Source organism: Bos mutus, chromosome 1 (assembly GCF_027580195.1).
Source record: "Bos mutus isolate GX-2022 chromosome 1, NWIPB_WYAK_1.1, whole genome shotgun sequence".
NCBI lineage: Eukaryota > Metazoa > Chordata > Mammalia > Artiodactyla > Bovidae > Bos > Bos mutus.
The window spans coordinates 142069774-142094752 of record NC_091617.1 but is presented as its reverse complement, the minus strand read 5'-3'; the positions used below and the strand labels follow the sequence as shown (position 1 = coordinate 142094752).

General features: G+C 45.3%; 1 protein-coding gene across 2 annotated transcripts; it reads left to right on the top strand.

Annotated features, from left to right (window-relative positions):
- The first annotated feature begins 10373 nt into the window (after positions 1 to 10373).
- U2AF1 (U2 small nuclear RNA auxiliary factor 1) lies at positions 10374 to 23898 on the top strand. Of its 2 annotated transcripts, none has more exons than XM_070376748.1 (8): positions 10374 to 11029; positions 14777 to 14864; positions 17188 to 17254; positions 21358 to 21407; positions 21556 to 21654; positions 22152 to 22285; positions 22367 to 22459; positions 23621 to 23898. In XM_070376748.1, exons 1-8 carry the CDS (start codon positions 10986 to 10988, stop codon positions 23757 to 23759), a joined length of 714 nt encoding a protein of 237 aa, XP_070232849.1. In that variant the 5' UTR covers positions 10374 to 10985; the 3' UTR covers positions 23760 to 23898. The 2 variants fall into 2 exon arrangements, with proteins under 2 accessions (XP_070232849.1, XP_070232844.1); XM_070376743.1 differs by lacking the exon at positions 17188 to 17254 and adding an exon at positions 18073 to 18139 and having other exon boundaries at positions 10397 to 11029.
- Positions 23899 to 24979: the final 1081 nt, after the last annotated feature.

Genomic DNA, 24979 nt, shown 5'->3' with positions numbered 1-24979 from the left:
GTGGTTCTGTTCCAGGAACAGGCTCCTTATCTAAATTCTTTAGGCAGCTGAGGGAGAGGTAAAAAGACTTCCCAAGTCTTCTTTCTTAAAAAACCATCAGCCTAAATTAATCCTCAGGCCAGAAACACATCTTTGGGTGGCACATTTTACCTGTCACAGTGAGCATGAACTGTCAAGCTCAACGCAATGCTCCAAGGTAGGCATTACTGATCCCATGAACAAACAGAAACTCTTGAGTCCAAATAAGTTTATAATCAAGTGCTATAGGCTAAATACTCATGTCTCCCCACTCAATACATTTAAATTCTAACCCTCAAGAGGTGAGACTTTTGGGTCATGATCAGGCCATGATAGTAGAGTCCTGATATATGGAATTAATGCCCTAATAAAAGAGACCCCAGAGAGCTCTCCTTTCCACTATATGAGGACTGTGGGGAACCAGTATAGGCCATCTCAAAATATGCCTTAATGACATATTTTTTCTTAATATACATATTTATTAAAGTATAGTTGACTTACAATGTTTCAGGTGCACAGCAAGGTGATTCAGTTATACATACACACATATATTATTTAATTATTTTCCAATATAGGTTATTACAAGATATTGACTATAGTTCCCTGTGCTATATAGTAAACCTTTGTTGCATATCTATTTTTTAATTGGAAATATAGCATTATACTAAGTCAAACAAGTTGAATCAAAATGTCATAAATTTTTTACTTGGGCAAAAATTGATAGCTTTTCTAAAACATACACATTACACATATTATTTATACATATGTATACAAAAGATTTTCTACCACACTTGATAAAGGCTTGAGAAAGAACATCAAAAAAAAAAAAAAAGATGGAGGAATTGGAAAACATAAACTAAATGAAGTGGGAGCACTGAGTATGAAATTTTAAAAGTGGAACAAACTAGATAAAATAAAAGATCCTCATATAGTCCAGTTGTTTTTAAACATGGCTGCTCATTAGAAACATATCTGGAGCTCTGGAGAAAAAAAAGCAACACCCAAGCATTTGTATTTTTCAAAAAATTCCAAGATAATTCTGATATGCATCTGGATTTTTAAAAGTGATTACAGGTTTTTCTATTAAACCATAGTTTTGGTGATATAGAGTTCTATTATTTTTATGTTGATCAGTCATGATACAATGGTATTAACTGAGTAATAGTCACATAATCACAATCGTAAAAGATGTTTATCAGTTTTCACAACAATAGCCAGACAAAAAATAAAAGATAATTACAATTGCAAGCCATAATGGGAACATGGTCAACCTAACAAGATAATTACATACAATTTCACGACCCAGATAATCACGATGGTGTGATCACTTGACCTAGAGCCAGACATCCTCAAATGTGAAGTCAAGTGGGCCTTAGAAAGCATCACTATGAACAAAGCTAGTGGAGGTGATGGAATTCCAGTTGAGCTATTTCAAATCCTGAAAGATGATGCTGTGGAAGTGCTGCACTCAATATGCCGGCAAATGTGGAAAACTCAGCAGTGGACACAGGACTGGAAAAGGTCAGTTTTCATTCCAATCCCAAAGAAAGGCAATGCCAAAGAATGCTTAAACTACCACACAATTGCACTCATCTCACATGCTAGTAAAGTAATGCTCAAAATTCTCCAAGCCAGGCTTTAGCAATACATGAACCGTGAACTTCCAGATGTTCAAGCTGGTTTTAGAAAAGGCAGAGGAACCAGAGATCAAATTGCCAACATCTGCTGGATCATGGAAAAAGCAAGAGAGTTCCAGAAAAGCATCTATTTCTGCTTTATTGACTATGGCAAAGCCTTTGACTGTGTGGATCACAATAAACTGTGGAAAATCCTGCAAGAGATGGGAATACCAGACCAACTGATCTGCCTCTTGAGAAATCTGTATGCAGGTCAGGAAGCAACAGTTAGAACTGGACATGGAACAAGAGACTGGTTCCAAATTGGGAAAGGAGTATGACAAGGCTGTATATTGTCACCCTGCTTATTTAACTTATATGCAGAGTACATCATGAGAAATGCTGGACTGGAAGAAACACAAGCTGGAATCAAGATTGCTGGGAGAAATATCAATAACCTCAGATATGCAGATGACACCACCCTTATGGCAGAAAGTGAAGAGGAACTAAAAAGCCTCTTGATGAAAGTGAAAGTGGACAGTGAAAAAGTTGGCTTAAAGCTCAACATTCAGAAAACGAAGATCATGGCATCTGGTCCCACCACTTCATGGGAAATAGATGGAGAAACAGTGGAAATAGTGTCAGACTTTATTTTTCTGGGCTCCAAAATCACTACAGATGGTGACTGCAGCCATGAAATTAAAAGGCGCTTACTCCTTGGAAGGAAAGTTATGACCAACCTAGATAGCATATTCAAAAGCAGAGACATTACTTTGCCAACAAAGGTCTGTCTAGTCAAGGCTATGGTTTTTCCTGTGGTCATGTATGGATGTGAGAGTTGGACTGTGAAGAAGGCTGAGCGCTGAAGAATTGATGCTTTTGAACTGTGGTGTTGGAGAAGACTCTTGAGAGTCCCTTGGACTGCAAGGAGATCCAACCAGTCCATTCTGAAGATCGGCCCTGGGATTTCTTTGGAAGGAATGATGGTAAAGCTGAAACTCCACTACTTTGGCCACCTCATGCGAAGAGTTGACTCATTGGAAAAGACTCTGATGCTGGGAGGGATTGGGGGCAAGAGGAGAAGGGGACGACAGAGGATGAGATGGCTGGATAGCATCACTGACTCAATGGATGTGAGTCTGGGTGAACTCCAGGAGTTGGTGATGGACAGGGAGGCCTGACGTGCTGCGATTCATGGGGTCAGAAAGAGTCGGACACGACTGAGGGACTGATCTGATCTGATCTGGGGGGTCAAACAGAGTGATGTGGCAAGTGAAGTGCATACATAAATCCACCCATCCAGTCTGTCTTTTGGTTGGTGCATTTAACCCATTTACAGTTAAGGTAATTATTGATATGTATGATTCTATTACCATTTTAATTGGTTTGGGTTTATTTTCGGTAGGTCTTTTCCTTCTCTTGTGTTTCCTACCTAGAGAAGTTTCTTTAGCATTTGTTGTAAAGCTAGTTTGGTGGTGCTGAATTCTCTTAATGTTTGCTTGTCTGCAAATCTGATTTCTCCATCAAATTTGAAGGAGAATCTTCCTGGGTAGAGAGTTCTTAGTTGTATATTCCTCCCTTTCATCACTTTAAATATATCATGCCATTCCCTTCTGGCTTGTAGAGTTTCTGTTGAGAAATCAGCTGATAGCCTGATGGGAGTTCCCTTTTATGTTGTTATTTTTCCCTTGTTGATTTTAATATTTTATCTTTGTCTTTAATTGTGATTAGTTTGATTATTATGTGTCTTGGTGTGTTCCTCCTTGGGTTTATCCTGCCTAGGACTCTCTGTGCTTCCTGGACTTGGGACTTATTTTCTTTCCCATGTTAGGGGAAGTTTTCAGCTATTATCTCTTTAAATATTTTCTCAGGTCCTTTCTCTTTTTCTCCTTCTTCTGGGACCCGTACAATGTGAATGTTGGTGCATTTAATGTTGCCCCAGAGGTCTCTTATGCTGTCTTCATTTCTCTTCATTCTTTTTTATATATTCTGTTCCGCAGCAGTGATTTCTACCTGTCTGTCCTCCAGGTCATTCATCTGTTCTTCTGTCTTTATTATTCTGCAATTGACTCCTTCTAGTGTATTATTCATCTCTGTTCTTTAGTTCTTGCAGGTCTTTGGTAAATGTATCTTGCATCTTCTCCATTGTTTTCCCAAGATCCTGGATCATCTTCACTACCATTATTCTGAATTCTTTTTCTGGAAGGTTACCTATCTCCACTTCATTTAGTTGTTTTTCTGAGGTTTTATCTTGTCCCTTCTTCCATGACATAATTTTCTGCTTTTTCATTGTGATAAACTTTCTGTTAAAAAAAAGGGGGGGTTGTTTTAGCCACTGTGGGACTGTGTTTCCTCTTGCTTCTTCTGTCTGCCCTCTGATGGATAAAGATAAGAGGCTTGTGCAAGCTTCCCAAGGACTGGCTGGGGGTAAAACTGGGTTTTGCTCTGGTGGACTGGGCCTTGCTCAGTAAAACTTTAATCCAATTATCTGCTGATGGATGGGGTTCACTCCCTTCTTGCTGGGGTCTATGATAGAGTTAATGGTGACCTCCAAGAGGGTTTATGCCAAGGGGGACCTTCTTGGCCTGCTGCTGCCAGTGTCCCTGTCCCTGTGGTGAGCCCCTGCCAACCCACACCACCACAGGAGACCCTCCAACACTAGCAGGTAGTTCTGGTTCAGTTGCCTGTGGGGTCACTGCTCCTTTTCTCTGGGTCTTCAGTTCAGTTCAGTCGCTCAGTCACGTCCAACTCTTTGAGATCCCATGGATGGCAGCACTCCAGGCTTCCCTGTCCTTCACCAACTCCCAAAGCTTGCTCAAACTCATGTCCATCAAGTCGGTGATGCCATCCAACCATCTCATCCTCTGTCTTCCCCTTCTCCTCCTGCCTTCAACCTTTCTGTATCTTGGTGTGCACAAGATTTTGTTTGTACCCTCCAAGACTGGAGTCTCTCTTTCCCCCAGTCCTGTAGAAGTCCTATAATCAAATTCCACTGGACTTCAAGGCCAGATTCCCAGGGGATTCCCAGTCTCTCTGTCAGATCCCCAGGCTGGAAAGCCTGACATGGGGTTCAGAACTTTCACAATAAAATGGGAATCCAAGTTCTTATTCTTGGAGCCAAAGAATGGAATCCACGAACCTGCAAATACTCACAGTAGCAAGCGAACAGGATTTATTAAGGAGGAGGAAAGTACAAAGTTCTCAGCATAGACACTGAGAGGGGGTAAACAGTCCCTTAGAAGGTGGGGATTACAGTAGTTTTTTATCTTTACCAGTATTAGTCTGTACATTTTTGGTTGGCTCTGGCTCCTGTCCTTAAAATGCATCATTTTTAACCAATCAGTTTAAAGGTCAAGATGCTTAACATCTTTATGGCTTCTCTTTATCCTTCAGTTCAGTTCAGTCACTCAGTTGTGTCCGACTCTTTGCAACCCCATGAATTACAGCATGCCAGGCCTCCCTGTCCATCACCAACTCCTGGAGTTCACCCAAACTCATGTGCATCGAGTTAGTGATGCCATCCAGCCATCTCATCCTCTGTCGTCCCCTTCTCCTCTTGCCCCCAATCCTCCCAGCATCAAGGTCTTTCCCAATGAGTCAACTCTTCACATGAGGTGGCCAAAGTATTGGAGTTTCAGTCCCAGCATCAGTCCTTCCAATGAACACCCAGGACTAGTCTCCTTTAGGATGGACTGGTTGGATCTCATTGCAGTCCAAGGGATTTGCAAGAGTCTTCTCCAGCACCACAATTCAAAACCATCAATTCTTCGGTGCTCAGCTTTCTTCACAGTCTAACTCTCACATCCATACATGACCACTGGAAAAACCACAGCCTTGACTAGACGGACCTTTGTTGGCAAAGTAATGTCTCTGCTTTTGAATATGCTATCTAGGTTGATCATAACTTTCCTTCCAAGGAATAAGCGTCTTTTAATTTCATGGCTTCAGTCACCATCAGAAGTGATTTTGGAGCCCAAAAAAATAATCTGACACTGTTTCCACTGTTTCCCCGTCTATTTCCCATGAAGTGATGGGATCAGATGCCATGATCTTCGTTTTCTGAATGTTGAGCTTTAAGCCAACTTTTTCATTCTCCTCTTTCACTTTAATCAAGAGTTTTTTTAGTTCCTTTTCACTTTCTGCCATAAGGGTGGTGTCATCTGCATATCTGAGGTTATTGATATTTCCCCCAGCAATCTTGATTCCAGCTTGTGCTTCTTCCAGCCCAGTGTTTCTCATGATGTACTCTGCATGTAAGTTAAATAAACAGGGTGACAATATACAGCCTTGACGAACTCCTTTTCCTATTTGGAACCAGTCTCTTGTTCCATGCCCAGTTCTAACTGTTGCTTCCTGACCTGCATACAAACTTCTCAAGAGGCAGATCAGTTGGTCTAGTATTCCCATCTCCTTCAGAATTTTCCACAGTTTATTGTGATCCACACAGTCAAAGGCTTTGGCATAGTCAATAAAGCAGAAATAGACATTTTTCTGGAACTCTCTTGCTTTTTCGATGATTCAGCAGATGTTGGCAATTTGATCTCTGGTTCCTCTGCCTTTTCTAAAACCAGCTTGAACATCTGGAAGTTCATGGTTCACGTATTGCTGAAGCCTGGCTTGGAGAATTTTGAGCATTACTTTACTAGCATGTGAGATGAGTGCAATTGTGCGGTAGTTTAAGCATTCTTTGGCATTGCCTTTCTTTGGGATTGGAATGAAAACTGATGTTTTCCAGTCCTGTGTCCACTGCTGAGTTTTCCACATTTGCCGGCATATTGAGTGCAGCACTTCCACAGCATCATCTTTCAGGATTTGAAATAGCTCAACTGGAATTCCATCACCTCCACTAGCTTCGTTCATAGTGATGCTTTCTAAGGCCCACTTGACTTCACATTTGAGGATGTCTGGCTCTAGGTGAGTGATCACACCATCGTGATTATCTGGGTTGTGAAGATCTTTTTGTACAGTTCTCCTGTGTATTCTTGCCACCTCTACTTAATATCTTCTACTTCTGTTAGGTCCATACCCTTTCTGTCCTTTATCGAACCCATCTTTGCATGAAATGTTCCCTTGGTATCTCTAATTTTCTTGAAGAGATCTCTAGTCTTTCCCATTCTGTTGTTTTCCTTTATTTCTTTGCACTGATCACTGAGGAAGGCTTTCTTATCTCTCCTTGCTATTCTCTGGAACTTGCATTCAAATGGGAATATCTTTCCTTTTCTTCTTTGCTTTTCGCTTCTCTTCTTTTCACAGCTCCTCAGACACCCATTTTGCTTTTTTTTATTTCTTTTCCATGGGGATGGTCTTGATCCCTGTCTCCTGTACAATGTCACGAACCTCTGTCCATAGTTCATCAGGCACTCTATCTATCAGATATCTATATCTATATATAGATAGATATAGATATATAGATAGATAGATATATCAATCAGATCTAGTCCTTTAAATCTATTTCTCACTTCCACTCTGTAATCATAAGTAACTTGATTTAGGTCATACCTGAATGGTCTAGTGGTTTTCCCTACTTTCTTCAATTTAAGTCTGAATTTGGCAATAAGGAGTTCATGATCTGAGCCACAGTCAGCTCCCGGTGACTATATAGAGCTTCTCCATCTTTGGCTGCAAAGAATATAATCAGTCTGATTTCGGTGTTGACCATCTAGTGATGTCCATGTGTAGAGTTCTCTCTTGTGTTGTCGGAAGAGGGTGTTTGCTATGACCAGTGTGTTCTCTTGGCAAAACTCTATTAGCCTTTGCCCTGCTTCATTCCGTATTCCAAGGCCAAATTTGCCCATTACTCCAGGTGTTTCTTGACTTCCTACTTTTGCATTCCAGTGCCCTATAGTGAAAAGGACATCTTTTTTGGGTGTTAGTTCTAAAAGGTCATGTAGGTCTTCATAGAACCATTCAACTTCAGCTTCTTCAGCGTTACTGGTTGGGGCATAGGCTTGGATCACCATGATATTGAATGATTTGCCTTGGAAATGAAGAGAGACCATTCTGTCGTTTTTGAGATTGCATCCAAGTACTGCATTTCGGACTCTTTTGTTGACCAAGATGGCTACTCCATTTCTTCTAAGGGATTTCTGCCCACAGTAGTAGATATAATGGTAATCTGAGTTAAATTCACCCATTCCAGTCCATTTTAGTTCGCTGATTCCTAGAATGTCAACGTTCACGCTTGCCATCTCCTATTTGACCACTTCCAATTTGCCTTGGTTCATGGACCTAACTTTCCAGGTTCCTATGCAATATTGCTCTTTACAGCATTGGACCTTGCTTCTATCACAAGTCACATTCACTAGTGATACAATCCACTGGGTATTGTTTTTGCTTTGGCTCCATCCCTTCATTCTTTCTGGAGTGACTTCTCCACTGATCTCCTGTAGCATATTGGGCACCTACCAACCTGGGGAGTTCCTCTTTCAGTATCCTATCATTTTGCCTTTTCGTACTGTTTGTGGGGTTCTCAAAGCAAGAATACTGAAGTTGTTTGCCATTCCCTTCTCCAGTGGACCACATTCTGTCAGACCTCTCCACCATGACCCATCCATCTTGGGTGGCCCCACACGGCATGGCTTAGTTTCATTGAGTTAGACAAGGCTGTGGTCCATGTGATCAGACTGGCTAGTTTTCTGTGATTATGGTTTCAGTGTGTCTGCCCTCTGATGCCCTCTCACAACACCTACCATCTTACTTGGACTTGGGGTATCTCTTCACAGCTACTCCAGCAAAGCGCACCCACTGCTCCTTACCTTGGACGAAGTTGCCCCTCCTGACCTTGAACATGGAATAGCTCCTCTTAGCTCTTCTGTGCCCGCGCAGCCGCCACTCTCTGGACATGGGCTGCTCCTCTTGGCCATCACCCCTGACTTCAGATGTGGGGTAGCTCCTCTTGATCCTTAGATTATGTCAACAGCCTTTTTCATGTCCCCTGGCCACTTTACAATGGACGAGATGTATGGACTTAAGATTAGTGATCACCACGTTATTTTTCCCTCCAACATACAGAAGTTAATTACTGCTCTTCCCTGGATCTAAGGGGCTTCCCTCATAACTCAGTTGGTAAAGAATCTGCCTACAATGCAGGTGACCAGGGTTTGATCCCTGGGTTGGGAAGATCCCCTGGAGAAGGGAATGGCAACCCACTCCAGTATTCTTGTCTGGAGAATTCCACGGAGAGAGAAGCCTGGTAGGCTACAGTTCATGTGGTTGCAGAATCAGACAGGACTAAGCAACTAACACTTTCACTCACTCAAGGTTACTTAAGAAACAACCAATACAAGAGACACACAGTCTCCCTGAGAGTAGGAAATAAGTCTCCCCTGTAAAAGGTGCAACCCTGCACCTGGAGGAAGAAGGATTCTTATCACCAAAGATGAGGAATTTGGGCACATGAAACTTATATAAGCAAACCTTTCTACTTCTTTAACTGGGCACCCCAAACTTAAGTCTGTTAATTCCTCACAAAGTCACGGCTTGTCTAAAAAGAATAAAAGCTGCCTGCTTTGCCCACTTCTTGCTGTGGTTACTTGCTCAGTCATGTCTGACTCTTTTGCGACCCCATGGACTGCAGCCTGCCAGGCTCCTCTGTCCATGGAATTCTTCAGGCAAGAATACTGGAGTAGGTTGCCATTCCTTTCTCCAGGGGATCTTCCCATCCCAGGGATCAAACTCCAATCTCCTGCATTGCAAGCAGATTCTTTATCTTCTGAGTCACCAGGGAAGTCCTTGCCCACTTCTTAGGTCCCATTTCCATGGGGCCTCCATGTGCATGAATTAGAGTTAAGTTTCTTCTTTTCCTGGTAATCTACCTTGAGTCAGTTTTACTATTAGTCCAGCCACCAGAACCCAAGAGGGTTGAGGGGTTATTTCACCTCCCCTAAAGTACAAATAGGATCAGAGCCCCTGCTATGACACCCACCAACCAAAAAAGCAGTTCTCAAACTGTATTCAGAGGGAGCCGAGTCCTCCTCGCACTTGCTTTGAGGGCTACACAAGCACCTGATTATCATTTTAACCTTCACTCTCAAATGTGCTCCACACCAAATTTTACCACAGTAGACACTGCCAAAGCATTTCTGCCAGGGTAAAACTCATTTTTGTGCAGGCTTCTTCCCAGGATAAAACTTTTTGTTGCGTTCTCTGTTTACGAACTTCTGAGACTGCAGACCTGGGTGGACAAATAAACCAGATGTGCGTTTGCCCCAAATGCAAAACGATACCTGCAGGACACTCACTGCAGGACTGTCAGTAGAGGCGAGACTGGTTCATCCTATGGGCCGATCAACAGGGGACTGGTTAGCCACACAACGGAGCTCTGGGGAGCCATGAAAGTAGTCAGGACTGCGACCACAGTCCTATGGAGCCATCTGTGGGATGGACCGTTAGGTGAAAAAGGGAACGAGGAGGAAACAGTGGGTAAAAAGGAGATGCCTCAAAAAAAAAAAAAAAAAACAGAATGAACTAGGAACACCGGAGGTGGGTAGATCTGGGGAAAAGGACCCGGCGTCCACGCAGATCTGTGACTCTGCTCGGCCCTCAGGTGGCCCCACTCCTCGCAGCGGCCCCTGCACTTTGGCTTCTTCGTGGTCTTCAGGATTTCTGTGCCGGGCATTGCTGGACGTCCCTAAACCTGTCCCAAGCCCGACACTCCTCACCCCCCTCGGTGTTGCGGGCCAGTAAGCCCGGCCCGAAGACCTGCGCTCCGCCTTCCCAGCGTCGGAGCCTCTCCAAACCCGCCGGGCTTTCCCGGGGCCAGGCCCAGGCGGCACACCTCCGGACCGGGGAGCCGGGGAGCTCCGACTCTGCTCCCCGAATACGAGGAAGCTGAAGAACGCGTCTTCCCGGAAGAACGGTTCGGTGGGGATCCCCCAGGGAAAGTGCGTGGAGGTGGGGGTCTCGCCCCGCTTAGAGCCCGCGGAACCCCCAACGCGGGACTGACGCGCTCAGGGCCCGGCCCCAGGGACTGCGTGGAAAAGCCCGTCGGCCGCTGCCTCTTCTGCAGCCGCACTTTGAGTGCCTGGCTTCTCTGGGCACTGGGAAAAGCCGGTGGAGGGCGCCGGGCCCCAGCCCGGGGCGCGAGAAGCGCGGGAGCTGGCCCGGAGAACCTAACGAGAGCCGGGAGGTGGCGCTGGCGAGCGGCGCGCGGGCTCCGCGACCGCCAGGGCAGCATCTCCCGCGCGCGCCAAGCCCCGCCCATGCGCAGACAGCGCCTCTCCTGATTGGGCAGTGCCGCCACGCCGGTGAGGCGGAACGAGCGTCGTCGCGTCCGGGTGACGTCTCCGGCGGGCGTCGGGCGGGGTCGTCGGCGTCGGCAGCAGTGTCGGCGGCGGCGGCGGCGGGTGGGAAATGGCGGAGTATTTGGCCTCCATCTTCGGCACCGAGAAAGACAAGTAAGTGAGAACCGGCCGCAGGGGTTCCGGGCTGGAGAGGCGGGTGGCGCGCGGAGGAGCTCGGCGGCGGGCCCGGGCGGCGGCGGGAGGCCCGGCGGGGGGAGGGGCGGGCTGCCCTTCCGGCCTCGGAAGCCGCGCGCCGCCGCGTGCGCCCGGGCAGGCGGGCGATGGGCCGGGCAGACGCCGGGCTTCCGCTTGGGCAGAGCGGCCTCTCTTGCCGGGGGTTCCTCGGCGGCCCACCTACAGGCGACCCGTGCCCCCGGCTCTAGGAAGCCGACTCGAGTTGTGCTAAAGTTGTCAACGTTAACGATTCTCCCAAGTTTGATCTTTTAATGTCGAGTCGGGCAAGCTGTAGTATAGACTCGCTCGCGTTAAATCGTTAGATAACTGAGGTTCCTGTTAGGGTTTTAGATGCTTAACAAGCCTCTTGTGTGAGTTAAGCGATCATGGAACTGATCATAAAGACATTTGTTGTGAAACAGTATTTTGGAGACTACGAGTTAACTAACCGTGAAAGACAGTCTGCTTTTAAAATACTTTCAGGTGCAATTCCCATGTAAGAATAAGATGGGTGATTTTTTTAGGTTGCATACCTTCCGTAGTCAGTTGTTAGGTTGAGAGTAAAAACATAATTTTGGCTTTGCCAGGTGTTAATTTGGGAGGACAGTTCTTTGAAAACCTTAAGATTGAGCTGGATGTATTCTTCAAATAAATGGTTAGCATCTTGGTGTTCTTCAGAGCTGTACACGGTTTATGTGAATATGTTTTTAACAGTAAACTCATAAGTTTGCCATAGCTAATGTTTTGACTTTATCAAAAACTTTATGAAAAACTTTAAATTGTTTCTGTTTTCCAGGATGCAGTGTATCTTGTAAAATGTCTTCTTTTACACATTCTAGAATCTCCTGTGTTGTTTGGAAGAGAGGGTTATATTTTTTCCTAGCAAAACTCACAAGACAGTCATCAGTCATATTCAGTCCAGAAACACTTACTGGGTGTCAGCTCAAGGCCAGTGTCTGGGGACTGAAAGATGGGTAAAATTTGGATCTTGTTCTCAAGGAGCAAGGGGGTGCTTGTCGTGCAAAGGATAACTGAATTAAAATGAACTGAAACGCATTAAGTGCTGAGGAAAAGAGGTGTGCCCTGAATGCTGTGGCCCCAGAGGCAGCAGCTTGGGAAACAAGATCTTGAATGGATCGGCCAGCTCTGCTGGACAAAGAGGCTTCTCAAGTTTGCTGAAGAGCATGCAGCGTCGATTTTACTCATGAGCTTATATCAGTGTGGGCCATGACTTATGTCTCCTGGAGTTTTTCTTTCCCTCATTCCTGTAAAAAGCTGCAGAAGGTGGTGTCCTCACTGTTACTCTGACGCTCTTACATTCCTGCCATAAACAACCCCATGTCCTCTGTTAGAGTTAGATTATCAAAGTCACAGCTGTAATTTAGGAAACTTGATTATTTAATCTAGGCTTCTCGTTTCAGGGAGATTTGTGGAGTTTTAATTTCCAGGAAACAGCTCAAAATTTTCAGCTGAAAAATGATTCCTGCTAACTTTTTTTTTATTATTTAATTTGAACTGAGCGTAAAATGTACACCTAGCAATTAAAAATATCTAGCTAATTACACATTTGAGGTTTTAGACATTTTCTAAATGTGAGAATGGATTAGCCTTTCTAATACCTTCTCTCAAATAGTACACCGCATCTTTTCTTTAACATCTTTTCATTTTATTGCCGTAGTCCAATGAGCCTACTAGACAAGTTTAGACTAATAGATTAAATTCAGTGATTAACTGGCCATTGTGAAATGGGAGTCATTTCTGATGGTACAGCAGCAAGGATTGTTTTAATTATATGGAATAGTTGGGTGTTAATGGTTGAAACAGAGGTTTTGTCCGTTCTCAGACAGTCTTAAACTATTTTCAAGTGACTTTCTGAAGATGTAACATGACATACTCGTGTATGTAGTGATCATTTTTCTCTCCTCATAAATTTAGACTTTTCCATTTTTATTGCTACCTGATAATAAATAAATGGCTGGTTGATTTCATGGGCCATCAAATTTTACTGAGGCCCTTTAATCTTAACTGTGACTGTGAAAGTCGCTCAGTCGTGTCCAAGAGTGGGTAGCCTTTCCCTTCTCCAGGTGATCTTCCCAGCCCAGGGATCGAACCCAGGTCTTCTGCGTTGGCAACTGTGAATGGCCCTTGCTAAAATAATTGAATCTACAGGGTAACTGTCCCACCTCTGCAAGTCTGAATGTTAATGGGACACATCTAGTAAGGTTGCGTAACTCATCACAGATCTGCTCAGCCACAGTGCACTGCTGTCATGCTGGCTTGATTGCTAGTTTTGATTTTATCTGCATCATCCAAGTATTGGAGCATATTGAGAGACGACCTTGTGTAGTTCTTACAGGCAGAGTGGGCGCCCCAATAGCTTATTCTCTGTATTGTAACTGGGGAGGATTGTTTACTTCAGACCTCTTTTTGGAAGTATTCTCTTGGTCTGGTGTCTTGGGTGGGGAACCTGGACTTTGTATTTATTTGGATAATAGTGACTGCGTGTGATGAGCACGTAGTATACTTGATCCTGGTTCTTGGAACAGTGCCAAGGTTGGCATTTTCCTCAGTTTACAGAGACCCGGCCAGGTGCGGGTGACTGGCCCAAACCCAAGCAACTAGTAGCAGAGTCAAGATCCTGACCCCTCACCAGACTGCTGATGTCCTCAAGAGAGGAGTTCATCATGGAAGGAAAAGGAGCAGCTAGGTTTTGAGTTAAATATAGTTTTAGACTGACTTACATTCAGTTTGAGAGAGAACAGTGGAGCAGAGAAGTATTGAATATAATTGAACCTTTGAACCACATGGAGGTTGGGGTGCCAGCCCTCTGCACAGTCAGTAATCCAATCCCAGTTTATTTAACCTCCAGTCAGCCCTTCATGTCTGCTGTTCTGAATCCTGTGATTCATCCAACCATGGGTCCTGTAGTCCTGCAGGATTTAATACCTGAAAAATCTGAATAGAAGTTGCTCAAGGATCAACCGTACTTGAAGGGAATTTGAATGAGGAGGAAATCAGGTTAGAATAGAGTGCCATGTTTGAAGAGGGGCAAATTGAAGCTAAATCAACCAGAGCTTGCCAGGGTACGGCAGTGGTAAAGAATCTGCCTGCATGCAGGAGACGCTAGGTTTGTTCCCTGGGTCAGGAAGCTCTTCTGGAGGAGGGCATGGCAGCCCTCTCCAGCATTCTTGCCTGGAGAATCCCATGGACAGGAGTGTGGTGGGCTACCATCCATGAGATCACAAAAAGGTGGACACAACTGATCAGATGGGCTGCTGCTAAGTCGCCTCAGTCGTGTCTAACTCTGTGCAACCCCATAGACTGCAGCCCACCAGGCTCCCCCATCCCTGGGATTCTCCAGGCAAGAACACTGGAGTGGGTTGCCAGTTCCTTCTCCAATGCATGAAAGTGAAAAGTGAAAGTGAAGTCGCTCTGTCGGGCCCGACTCTTAGTGACCCTCCATGGACTGCAGCCCACCAGGCTCCTCCGTCCATGGGATTTTCCAGGCAAGAGTACTGGAGTGGGGTGCCATTGCCTTCAAAGTACCTATTACCAAGAAAAACAATGTGCCTAGGTCTTTGCGAAGTAAAAGAAAAGTAGTGTGGTGGCATTTGTCGTGTTGATGACGTATTTCCATCTATTTGATGTCTTTCCAGCACAATAATCAGTTCTCGTTTTCCCTTACAGAGTCAACTGTTCATTTTATTTCAAAATTGGAGCATGTCGTCATGGAGACAGATGCTCTCGGTTGCACAATAAACCGACCTTTAGCCAGGTTTGTTTGTTTTTCCTTTTTTTTTCTGTTTTCATGTAAATTATCAAGACTTCATGTACTTTACAGAAGCAGTTAGTAATTTCCATGTGTTAATAATAAGCAGGGGGTTTTTTCCCTCTAGTTTTATTTTTCTATTTGTGTTCATAAATGTGTTTTGTTTAAATGAGAGTGAGGCAGGTGAACCACCCCAGCAGAAGGCCTGAGAGCACCATTCCCTGTTTTTACCATTAGAGAAACTTGCTGGCTGTGACTGGGTTTCACTGCCTTACCACCCTCCCTGCCTCTAATTGACATGGGTCGGGAGGCGCAGCCAGGCCAGCGCTGACCTCGCCTCTTCTCCAGGCTGGTAGATGTAGAGGTGGGTGGGACCCCCTTGAAGGAGCCTGCCGTGCTCTGCCCCCAGGGGCTCTCCAGTTCTACTGGGCATGTCCCCTGAAGACCCCAGCCAAGGACACAGCCAGTTGTATCATGTTATAGAAACATGAAAAACGAAATTTAACCTTAGAATGTGGGCGCTTCCCTTCAGGTTAATGGCCAGTCTGTTCAGTTAATTGAGAGATGCCGGGTATTTGAGAGATTGGGCTTAGCTCTGTTGGAAGTTTAGTCAAAAATTGTGATTTTTGATAGTTTCTTTTCGGCTAATTGAAGAAAAGGCAGGGGTTTACACCCTTCAAGTGATCCGGTGAATTTAAGGGAGATGGCACCTCTGAGAGGAACAGAAGCCTTCTGCCCATGTTCACCTGAACATTTGGAATTTGAAAAAGATCTAGACTTGGGTCTTTCTTGAGCTCCTTCAGGTGGCCCATGAAGTCTAAATGTGCAGCCTTGGTACCGAAAGCCAGCCAGGTGGTGTAAGAAAAAGACAGTATTTTCTCATTTAATTGCTTTGAGCATGTCTCTTTTGAAATTCAGGATATTGGAGGATTTGCTTTACATTGTCTGTAACATTTTTTCTTTAAGTGCTTCCATTTGTGAACTAAGTCTCCCCCACTAGGCCAGTGGCCATGATTCCATCAAGTGTGGTGGGGGTCAGCTGTATGTGTTCACTTGAACATCTTGTTTGGATTCATTTGGTTGGTTTCAGGTAATCCTGACCTCCTCTGATTTTAATGGAACTGCATTACTCCCTTTAAGTGTCGTTTTATTAAGTGGTCACTGCCAGATGACCTGGCTGAGATCTGACAGGAATTTCCTGTTGGAGAGTTGGGCTCTGTATAGCTGTCCATCAGACTTGTCACGCTCAGGTGGTTTTAGTTAAAAACCTAATGTGGTTGGCTTTGGGGAACAGCCGAGGCCTGAGATGGGCTATCAGTGACGTGAGGGAGAGGCCAGGCCAGAGGACGAGGCTGTGCTGTGTGGCTGGTGGTCATTCTCCCCAGTGGGTTTCCCAGAGCAGACCTTTGACTGGGGGGCTCTCTCACAACCACTCCCCTTGAACACTCAGCTACAAGTGGAACAGGCCAGTTTTATAAAACCAGTTAAAAAACTGCTTTGGATACATGTTGAGACTGAATATTTATTTTTGTAAATTACGCAATTTATTGGTTCAGCTTGTAAATCTCTAACATAATGTCAGTGTGGGTTTCTTTTTAAGCTTCTTACAGTGATGTGGACATTAAGATTCATGTAATGTGCTAGCCTACTAACTTAAACATGGTTTGTTTTTTCAGACAACTTGATTTTAAGAAGAACGGTACAATGTAAGGTTTCAAGTCTACCTGATCCAGTTTAAAGCACAAGGGCTAAAAGGATTTTTTTTCCCTTAAAAGAAGGATCGGAAAAGAGCAAATGTTTTAAGCTATTGTATTATGTAAACAGAGATCCCACCAAGAAAACGTAAATGTGCTAGACGCCTCTGAGAGTTAGGAAACCCATTCGTGTGCCTGTTTCCTACGAGATCAAGAGAGCTTGATGGACTGCATATGCTTGAGTTACACATTTGGTTTTAAAAACAATTTCATATGGGGAATATGATTATAACATGAATTTTTTGACATCATAGTGTCTGCTAGCTTGAAGCATTAAAAATGTTAGTGTTCTATTGCATTAAAACACTTCAATAACATGGGCCTACTCAAAATAACAATTTCTTCTTGGTTGCTGGCTGACTTGACCTAAGTCACTTGATCTAAGTCACCGCTCAAACTCTGTTTTCATAATATGATGGTTTGGGTGTACTCTTCAGAAGACAAGTGTCTGATTTGCAGGAAGCAAACAAAACAGCAGGCGTTGAGCCATTTGCAAACAAGTTGTCTCTTTGCAATTGTCTAATATATGCACAGCAGCCAGTAGAATTCCCCTTTTTATTTTTTTTTCCCCGCAGACCATCTTGATTCAAAACATCTATCGTAATCCCCAAAACAGTGCACAGACGGCTGACGGCTCACACTGTAAGTCCCACAGTTGGAGAAGTTTTTTTAAGACAATGGTGTTAAAGAGCCCACTCTTAATTGAGACAAACCATGTTGGCTTCTGAGCTGCTGACATAGAGCTGTTGCAAACAGGACACGGTGCCGGAGGTCCTTGGCATTCACAGTAAGAACTTGATACTTGGCTGAGGTCAGCAGGCTGGCTGGGGAGGTCGCTGGCCAGGCCTCTCCCGCCCTGGATGTTTGTTAGCGAGAGGGGTCTGGCCCTGTGACAGCCGAACATCACCAGCCAGTTATTGGTCTTCCCAGTGGCTGAACCCCTGGCAATTATTAAGTTCTTTCTGTGAAATCAAAAACCTTAGGAATATGTAGGAATCAATAAGGTAAGTTGCCCAGTAAGTGTGGGTTTTATTTCACCATTACAATTTTTCCTCTAGGGAGTGGAGATTTCATGATATGTAATTATTGTATTTCTCTAGTCCGTTTATACAGGCACGCTTCTTTCTCAGTTGTTCATTAAGTTTCCTGTTACAAGAATGGTTTTGGTGGTAGCCTGCCGACTTGTCTGCATTCTTAACTGGATTGGAACTTTGAAATGGTGAATTCTTCTAGTCTGTGACAGAAATACAATACTAGCATATCATGGGATCTCTGTTACACTGAAGTGTTAGGGCGCTCCAGGACAGCCATCAGCTGAGAGAAAACATCACTGCTTCAAAAGAAAATAACTTGCTCTTTTTTCAGCACTGAGTCTTGACTGAAGCGATCGCCACAGGAAACCGGTTAAGTGTTTACATTTAATTTTCCATAATATAAAGTTGTTGCGTTTTGTATTTCAGACCATTGCCCTCTTGAACATTTACCGTAACCCTCAAAACTCTTCCCAGTCTGCTGACGGTTTGCGCTGTAAGTTCATACAAGTTCCTTCCCTGGTTCCCTGGGCTTGCGTGTCAGAGCTCAGTGTCGACTGCACCTGGTCTGCCGCTGTAGTGTCGAGGACCGCCTTCCACTGGAGGTGTCAGAGCCTGTGTCCCCCTGAGCCCGTGGAAACCTCTGCTGGAGGTTTAACTTCTGCCCACTTAGGGAGGAGCGAGAGCCTTAGAGAGGGGCCTTCCCAAGAGCACGGAGCTGCTGCTCCTCTGGGACCGTGGCCGTCATCCGGGAGGATGTGTGTCAGCTTAAATGTGGGCTCACGTTTTTCCCGCTTAAAGTGAAAGTCGCTCTAACTTTAAAAAAAATAGTTCTGAAATAATTTTTTCAGATATTATTTCTTACTAGAGTTTTTTTCCCTTAAACTCCATTTGGAGATCATGCTTTTCACTGTGAGAGCATTGTTCTGAACATGACCCCAGTAGGGCCCTCCCGGTTGCACTAAACCTTCAACATCAGTCCTGTGTGGACTCTTTTCATCAGATATTTTACATAGGTGTCTCTTGCATTGGGGAAATAAAGGATACGTGGCAGGGAATAGCTCTGGAGTGGGCATTCAGTGGACATCACTCCTTTATGTACCGGGGAGTGCTAAAGTCAAGTCACGGTTGTGGTATTGATGGGTAGTTTTTAGGGAACAGTAGAAATAATAAGTGTTGAACTCCAGAGTAAATGTAGTCATTTGAGGATAAGCTGAAACGAACATCCTGGACTTGTGTTAAAATCAGAGGGTCCAGACCAAAGCGTAGGTGCTTCGCATTCACCAGTTCGTTTTAAAGCTGTTTAAAAAAAAGAACAGATCACAGAATACCACCACAAAGTACCTTTGGTGGCCACATGCCTGGATCAGACACACCCTTGGCCCAGAGCCCCTCAGTTTGTAGGGTGACCTGCGGTGGGCGCAGCAGTGCTGGCAGCCGCCATCTCCCTGAGCTGGGCCAGACTGGGAGCCTCCCGGTTCTGTGCCGTGGCGCGTGGCACCTGCGTCCAGGGGGACCGGGCTGGTGCGCTTTTCCTGCCAAGACACTAAATGTTTTTCGATGCTAATACTGACCTGAAAAGAGAATTTCTTTCCTTGAATCTGATGGTAGCAGGACTTGGTAGCCCTTGGTGTATTGTTTTTTTAAAGAAACAAGATCAATGGGTGAAAGAAAGTGTTCCTGTTTGGATGGTTAAGTCATTTTGTGACAGCTCTACCCTGGGGTAGAAGTGAATGAGAAGTAGGGGACTGAGTAACGACAGTGGATCGCTCTTTGCCCTGTTTGTTTTCAGGGGGATGTGCATGCTTTATTGACAGAAGGATGTTGTATTAGTTCTCTGTGTGTATATTTGTGATTCACAGGACTCTTGTTTTGCACATGCTACAAAATAAAAGTTTAGCTGTACTAAATGCTATAGTTCTGGAGTCCAGATTGTAAGAATACAAATTAAATGCAATTCTGCTTCTACAGTTTAGCTACTAGGTTCATCACTACTGGCTCTTTTTTAATATAACCTTGTATCTGCAGAAAAATAAACTTTTTATGCTTGGATTAAACTTAAATATGAATCCCAGTTTAAGAATGTTTCTTTAAGAAAACTGGGTACTTGCAAGTTGTATTTAAAATATACTGAGTCGTGTTAATACTTTAGTTGAGTAGCTTTTTTAATCACTCACCTCTGCCTTTCAGGTCATTTTGATTGACTCAAAAATTTTTAACCAGAGTATAGGAGATAAAATACGCCCACTAGGAAGCATTTTAAAACGTGAACTTTATATAAGTTATTAAAATACAGTATTCTGTTTATGTAGTAACAGAGATACCAATCCCACGAATACAGCCAATAGTTTAATGGCCACCAAAATGTGATTCTCGGTATTGCTAAGACTTTGAGTGTGTGAATATTTTCTGTCTTCTCATTTTCCTAATGTGGAGAAGGATATTAATTTTAAACATTAAAATCTGCCCTTTGGAATGAGCTTCTCTTGACTGGCTTTTCTGTTGTTCAGACTTTGGTTTCTACTCAGGGAAGGGGATACACTCACTGTAACTTTTAAATCAAGACAAGCTGTCCGGAGTGGCGTCACCGCACGTGTTCACTGAGCGCTCTGTTGTAAAGCGAGCGGGGTTCCTGGAAGTTCAGAAACAACCACGATGCAGGGACACCCCCCCCGCCCCCAAATGACTGGAAAGGGAACTTAAATCACTGCCAGAATCAAGATGGAAGCCAGTTTTTATCCTTAGAGGGAAAGTTTTCAGAGAGCTAGGGCATTGTGGACAGAGCCCATGGCCACAGCCTGGGGCCCTTGGTGGGGCCCAGAGGAGGCCGCCAGTCCTGGAGGATTCCTTTGGAAGGTGGCTGTTAGCAACAGGCTGTCCCTGCCTCGAAGCTGCTGCTGGTCTGGCTGTTGGGAATATCAGCTTACTGACACTCCAGCTTTCTGCTTGCTCAAATTTAGATTCAGAGAGTGTCAGAGTTTGAATGGTAGAATGTAATGAGGATGGGATGTGAATCTGCTAAATCTGTCCACAGAATGGACAAGAGTTCACTTAGTGCATGTGAATTACGAAGAATAAAGATGAAAAGCTTTCTTCAACAAAAACCTGTAACTTTCCCTTTATGCAAAAGAGGGCACTCAGATTACTGCGATTGAACTTGGTCATTGTCCTTCTCAGTCTTCACTTTCCATCATTTGGGTTTTAATCGCATCAGAAAGAATTAATAACATTCTGTGTAGCTGATAATTGGTAAAAGAAGCTAGTAGGGAGCATAGATTTTAATCATCTCCCCTGCCTGATTGCCACCTTTCATTTTAACCCAAGAAAGGAAAGGGGGAAAGTCAGTGTGATTACTTGGCCTGTATCTTAAATCTAAAAAGGAAGAGAATTTTCAATTTGAAAATTTCTTTTGAGAGTCAACCTTTTCCTCATGCTTTCTGAAAATGTTGGCCCTTTGATGCTGATGAAAACTTGTCTTGATTTTAATATTTTAATAGCCAGAACTGAGGTGGTCATAAGGGGCTTTTAAAATCTCACCACACTTCAAACTTTAGCAAGTGGCTGTGTGATGCACTGTCTTCAGTCTGCAGCAGAGTGCAGCTCTGTTTTCTCTCTAGATAAGCTGATGTGTTACATAGCAGTTGTGAGTTTAAGCGCAGAGCTCTGGTGGTCACAGTTCCCGGCTCTAACCAGCAAGCTCTCTGTTGTTCACAGGCGCTGTGAGCGATGTCGAGATGCAGGAACATTATGATGAGTTCTTTGAGGTGAGCTAGTGACTGAACCCTGTAGACCCGTTCACCCCCTGTATGGGGATTGGGACTTGACTCCATTAATAAGAATACATACTCATGAGTTCTGTTCTGTTCCTTTTTCATCTCTATTGTGATCCTCTAACCCCTGTTCTCCCCTTAGGAGGTTTTCACAGAAATGGAGGAGAAGTATGGGGAGGTGGAGGAGATGAACGTCTGTGACAACCTAGGAGACCACCTCGTGGGGAACGTGTATGTCAAGGTAGGACTGAGGCAGCAGTTGGGGCCGAGGAGTGAGGCGTGCCTGCCTCACCTTAGCGAGCAGCCCTGCTCAGACCAGGCTGGAGCCTTAATGCCCTGGCCAGCCCTCGTTGGCTGCGGCTCCAGTCCAGCAGCTGGCATGTGGGTCCTGGGAGGATGGGTGTCTTAGGCTGTTGGTTAGTGGTTGTGGGACTGTGGAAAAGAAACTGAATTATATGTTGGGTTTCTTTTTCCTTTTTTTTTTTAAACTTCTCTTGCCTGCGTAAATCACGACATTTGTGCTTTTAACCAGTTGAATTTGAAAACCAAGGCAGCATGCATGGCATGATCTTGGACTGTTGTAAAAATAAGTCATCGTTAATAAAGGATGGTCCAGTTTTTAAATTGCTCTCTCGCATTATGCCACCTGTGTGAGCACATGATACATATTTGAATCAATCATTGAAGATACTTGTTACTGAAGTGTGGGTGGTGAGCAGTTCTGCTTTGTTTTTTCAGTTTCGCCGTGAAGAAGATGCGGAAAAGGCTGTGATTGACTTGAACAACCGCTGGTTTAACGGCCAGCCAATCCACGCCGAGCTCTCCCCCGTGACCGACTTCAGAGAAGCCTGCTGCCGCCAGTACGAGATGGGGTAGGTGCAGGCCGGCCTGAGGGGGAGCGAGCAGGGGAGGAGGGGTTGTGTGCCCAGCGTGACCGTTCTGTTCTCCTGTAGGGAGTGCACGCGGGGCGGCTTCTGCAACTTCATGCACCTGAAGCCCATCTCCCGGGAGCTGCGACGGGAGCTGTATGGGCGCCGGCGCAAGAAGTGAGTACTGGGCAGGCTCAGCCCTGGGGCCTCCTCTTCAAAAAGCTCTGCTGGGAACGTAGTGACTACTCCTGGGCAGGCTCGGCCCCAGGGCCTCCTCTTCAGAAGGCTCCTCTGGGAACGTAGGGAATACTCCTGGGCAGGCTTAGCCCCGGGGCCTCCTCTTCAAAAAGCTCTGTGGGAACGTAGTGAGTACTCCTGGGCAGGTTCAGCCCCGGGGCCTGCTCTTCAAAAAGCTCTGCTGGGAACATAGTGACTACTCTGGGGCCTCCTCTTCAGAAGGCTCTGCTGGGAATGTAGTGCACACTGTAGGATATAAAAGGCACTCTGAGGGACATTCCACACATGTCTTCCTGCTTGTCAGGTAGAGATCAGACCTTGTTAACAGGGACCCATTGGCCGGGTGACCACTTAAAAGTAGATTTGTTTGCCCAGGATCTTATTCTGTCCCCTCCATGTCTGAACTTCTTTTTCCATTGGGGTTTCTTGTGTTTTCTTGGTTTGGGCAGGTCTTTGGTTGGGGGCGGCGGGGAGGGGGCACTGTCCTGTGAACCAGAGACAGTCAGGCACAGCCACATGACCGGTCCTGGTGCTTAATTGCAGGTGGGTGCTTTTCTCATAAGCGGAGAAAAGGCCAGGGTGTCAGTGTAACAGTCACTCTTCCAGCTCAGATTGTGTTCTGGCCCCCAGAGGGGTTTTCATCCCTCTCCTGTTAAACATGTGTTTGGAAATCCATCACTGATGATCACTTTATTGTCAGCAGAAAAGTATAGGAGAGAAAGAACCTTGTTCTCCCTTCCCCCCAGTGGGCTGGTGGGCCCATTGCTGAGCTGAGAACATCTGAGAGGCTTGGCTCAGGTGGGATGGTGTGTGTGCCCCTTCCATTCTGGGTTATGGCTCCCCTGGCCACGCAAGTTGGCTCCACAGAAGGGGAGAGGGTGTCATTCCTCTTTGGTCTCCAGTTGCGCATTTTTACCCCCAGGTGCTGTAATGTCTGAAATCAGGGCACGTGGTGCAGTGTCACCTGAGGCCCAGTCGGCCGCGTTTGTCCCTTTATCGGTGTCCCCAGTGCGCCGAGCTGCCGGGTTTAGGTGTCACTGCCCTGCTAGGTTGCGTGCTGTGGTTTGGGTGCCATGGTTTGTTTCTTGTCCTCTGTTGCAGGCATAGATCGCGGTCCCGCTCCCGGGAGCGTCGCTCTCGGTCTCGAGACCGCGGTCGCGGCGGTGGAGGTGGTGGTGGCGGAGGACGGGAGCGCGACAGGAGGCGGTCGAGAGACCGGGAACGGTCTGGGCGATTCTGAGCCATGCCATTTTTACCGTATGTCTGCTAGAAAGTGTTGTAGTTGATTGACCAAACCAGTTCATAATGGGAATTTTTTTTAAAAAACAACAAAAAAAAACAAAGATGGGTTTCTGAATAAAATTTGTAGTGATACAGTGTTCTTGTGTGACTTATTTTTTGTGCACAGTCTTTAAGTCTTTTCCTTCACGTCATGAGTCCTTGAGGGGACTACACCAGTCACTCTGGGTATAAATGACAGATTTTTAAACTCAGGGAATGAAATAAAACACCTCCCAGTTACGGGGAAATTCTTGGGAGAAAAAGTCAGACCTGTTTCTTATTACCTTCATGTTAACAAGTGGCCCAGCTCTTCTGAAGCTGTTAGTAGGCTGGGGTAGAAGCTGCGAACAGTGCTGGCTCTTAGAAGAGAGCCAGTCCTTGGAGAAGATGCAGTCTGTGGCCCTTGCAGGGGTCGGCTCTCATATCGTGAACTTCTAGTGTTGCTCCCAGAGCCACCTTGTGTCCCTGAGACTTGGGGGCCTGTGACACAGGTGCCTGCCCAGGCCCTTGCTTTCCTGTTTCACCCTGACAGTAGCAAGACCACCAGGGTAACAGGAGCGCAGCCCTGCCGTCACATCCGCCTCTGCAGAGCCTTCGTGTCTGGTGTCCCCTCCCCACACCTTCGTCATTGATGACGCGAGGCAGCGTAACTTGCTGCAACCATGGACTCGTTCCAAGTTCCTGCCATGGCCACACCTTGGCTAGGGGCACAGAGCTTTTAAGAGAAAGTCCTAACCCAAAGACCAACCAAAACATGGCTCTGGGTGGTCATCTCAAGGCAGCACACTGCGTCCCTGTGCTTGCCCATAGCAGTCCTCCAGACACCCACCCGCATGCCCCTCGGTGACAGGAGTTCAGGGGTGTCCCATCTGATCCCCTTAAACCCTGTTCATGGAAGGTCTGCCAGGAAATACACTACTTCAATCAGTTTGCTTCACGGACATCAATTTTTATTTGATTATAAAAAAGCAATTCTGTGGGTGATAGTTTTGTTCGTTTGTTGTCTTGAAATTACTGTATTTTTTTCACAACAGTAGAGGATTTTGGATAAATTAGTGGCACTTTGACTAGGTAAATCATCGTAATTTTCTTCTAAAAAAGTAAACAGTACTTTAGATCTTCTTCCTGAGTTTGGTCAGAGTTGTAGAAATACTGCCACTCCATCTGAAAGAGGGAATG